We start from the raw sequence: 2,530 nt of genomic DNA on the forward strand, positions 1-2,530 counted from the left end.
TCTCCTCTCTCTTCTCTGCTCCCTGTCAGTCATCACCTCTACCCTTCCCTATCCTCCCCCACCCCCAGATACCCATTAACAGCAAAGGCAGGAGCAGTAGCAGTGGGGCTGCCTGGGCCATCATGCCTCTGTGGGTCCAGAGTCAGGAGACATGGGAGGTGGTCTCTTCATGCTGTCATTGGGCTGATGGATGGCAGGAGGGTGTTGGTCCTGATTCTCCACTGTCTGATTCTGAGCCTCTGAGAGGAAAGAAGAAGTAACAGAGAGTGGGCAAAACTAAGGTTGGGAAAGTGGGAGGAGTGGAAAGAGGAAACATGCTGACCTCATACAAGAGAGGTAAGAGCACTTACATCTGGGGAATTCCTCTGGTCAGGGCTCTGACCCCACTGATGACCTAGGGACCCTCCTCAAGAAGAGCCTTGGCCCTTAGAATCACCACTAGAGCTTGTGTTACACCATAGGCTTCCTGTTCCCACATGCATCTATCCCATGTCTAGGTATCCAATGAACCTGGGCAAAGGGGAGGGTGAAGGTAAGGAGAAATGGGCCTAGCACTTCATCATCATTCAGGCAAATGGAAATGGAGCTGTCTGGTCTGAGAGGACAACTTTAGGTGGATGGCAGCTGCTGGGGACATGGGGGTCTGTTTAGGAAGAACATCCAGAAGAGGAAGATGCCATCCCTTGTCCTCTCCCTGTGGCCAAGAAGAACCAGTGAGACTCTTCCTCTTCTTACTGGTCACACAAGTCCTTTCCACCCAGCATTCTCTGTCCTTTCTCCTTCCCCATGGAAATGATTTGGCTAAAGGGAGTTGGGAAGCAGAGACTGCTGGACACAGCCTTGTGTTCTAATCAGAAAATATTGTCCATTATTCCTCTGGGGGAGAGACAGGGATATATCTAGGATTGCCTTCCATGTAAACTATATCATGGGACCATAGAGCATTAATCCACAGACAAAAGAAACCTCAGAAACCATTTAATCCAGAAGTTCTCAGTGGTCCAAGGACCTCTGAAAGAAGGGAGGGAGGGGAAAAGCATTATACGATGCCTACCATAGGCCAGGCACTATGTTAAGCTTCTTACAATCATTATCTCATTGATCCTCACAATAACTCAGGGAAGTAGGTACTATTGTTACCCCTTATTTTACAGTTGGGGAAACTGAGGCAAAAAAGGAGTACATGAATTACCCAGGGTCACACAACTAATAAGTATCTGAGCCTGGATTTGAAACGAGCTCTAAATGACTCCATCCCCCAGAACTCCACTCACTGCGCAATCAGGTACCTCTCAGTCCCCAGCCCTCTTTTAGGGGGTCTCCATAGGTCACAACTATTTACCTAATTACAATAATTCTGTTTGCCTCTTTAACTATACCTCCCTTTTCCAACTATATATCATTGTGAGTTCATATTGTTTTATATACTTCAGCTGAAAACATCAGATTGCAACAGATTGAATGGAGAGCAGACATGAGAACCCAGCTTTGTCCTATTAAGCCAGATGATAAAGAGTTTTCCACAGTTAGTAAAAACAATGACACTTCATAGTTGTTTTTAGCTTTAAATGTTTTATTAACATTTAATAGGTTCATGATTATTATTATTTTAATTAATTAATTATTAACTGATTCAAATTTGTCCTTTTTAATTTCTAATATGGTAAATATCAACAGATATATCCCATAAGCAAGAGCATTTCAGAGTTCTTAGTAATTTTTAAGAGTATTTAGGTCCTGGGGCAGCTAGGTGGAACAATAGATAAGAGCACCAGCCCTGGAGTCAGGAGGACCTGAGTTTAAATCTGGCCTCCAACACTTGATGCTTCCTAGTTGTGTGACCCTGGGACTGTGTTACCAAAAAAAAAAAAAAAAAAAGAGTATTTATAAAGATCCTGTGACCAAAAATTTCAAGAATCACTGGTATAAGAGTTCAGTTGGGAGAATGTTCTGAGTATGAACTCATTTGGTAACCTGTATATTTTTTAAGTTTTCCTGCAAAAATTCCTGAGAACTTAGTGTCTCCTGACCTTTGGAATCTGACCAGTCCACAGATGTATCCAGGTTTGAGACCATGCTTCGGGGGCGGTGGAAATATCCATTGTTCTTAAAGATGATAAAAACCTAAGGTGAGGCAAGGTGGTAAAAGTATCTTAATTTCCCATCTATATTCTTGGATTAATGTACATTTGCATGGCATAGTACCAATAAATTTTCATAATTGAAACTCTAAGTTGCAGAGAAGGAAATTTCCTCACCTAAGATTTCATTATGCCAATGAAATCACAATTCTATTCCAGTCCCTATCCCTCTAACCAAAGCTAACAAATTGGTTGTTGATTTTTTAAAATATTTTATTTTTCCCAATTACATGTAAAACCAATTTTTAAGTTTTTAAAAATTTTGAGCTCTAAATTTTCTCTTTCCCTCCCTCCTCTAGTCCATCCTTGAGATGGTAAGCAATTTAACATGTTATACATGTGCAATCATGCAAAACACATTTCCATATTAGTCATGTTGTGAAAGAAAA

At 41.4% G+C, this 2,530-nt stretch overlaps 1 protein-coding gene across 1 annotated transcript in view; it reads right to left on the reverse strand.

Annotated features, from left to right (window-relative positions):
- The window catches only part of LOC114053612 (trem-like transcript 4 protein), a 16,732-nt gene extending 14,608 nt beyond the window's left edge, over positions 1-2,124 (reverse strand). The window contains exons 1-2 of the mRNA XM_027876701.1: positions 2,031-2,124; positions 73-239 (exon numbers count right to left, since the gene is read on the reverse strand). Of these exons, the coding sequence (XP_027732502.1) occupies positions 73-124 (52 nt within the window). The 5' untranslated portion in view covers positions 125-239; positions 2,031-2,124. The remainder of the gene's footprint in view (positions 1-72; positions 240-2,030) is intronic.
- Between the last annotated feature and the right edge of the window lie 406 nt (positions 2,125-2,530).

Source organism: Vombatus ursinus, unplaced genomic scaffold, assembly GCF_900497805.2.
Source record: "Vombatus ursinus unplaced genomic scaffold, bare-nosed wombat genome assembly UNPS02014811.1, whole genome shotgun sequence".
Classification (NCBI taxonomy): Eukaryota; Metazoa; Chordata; class Mammalia; order Diprotodontia; family Vombatidae; genus Vombatus; species Vombatus ursinus.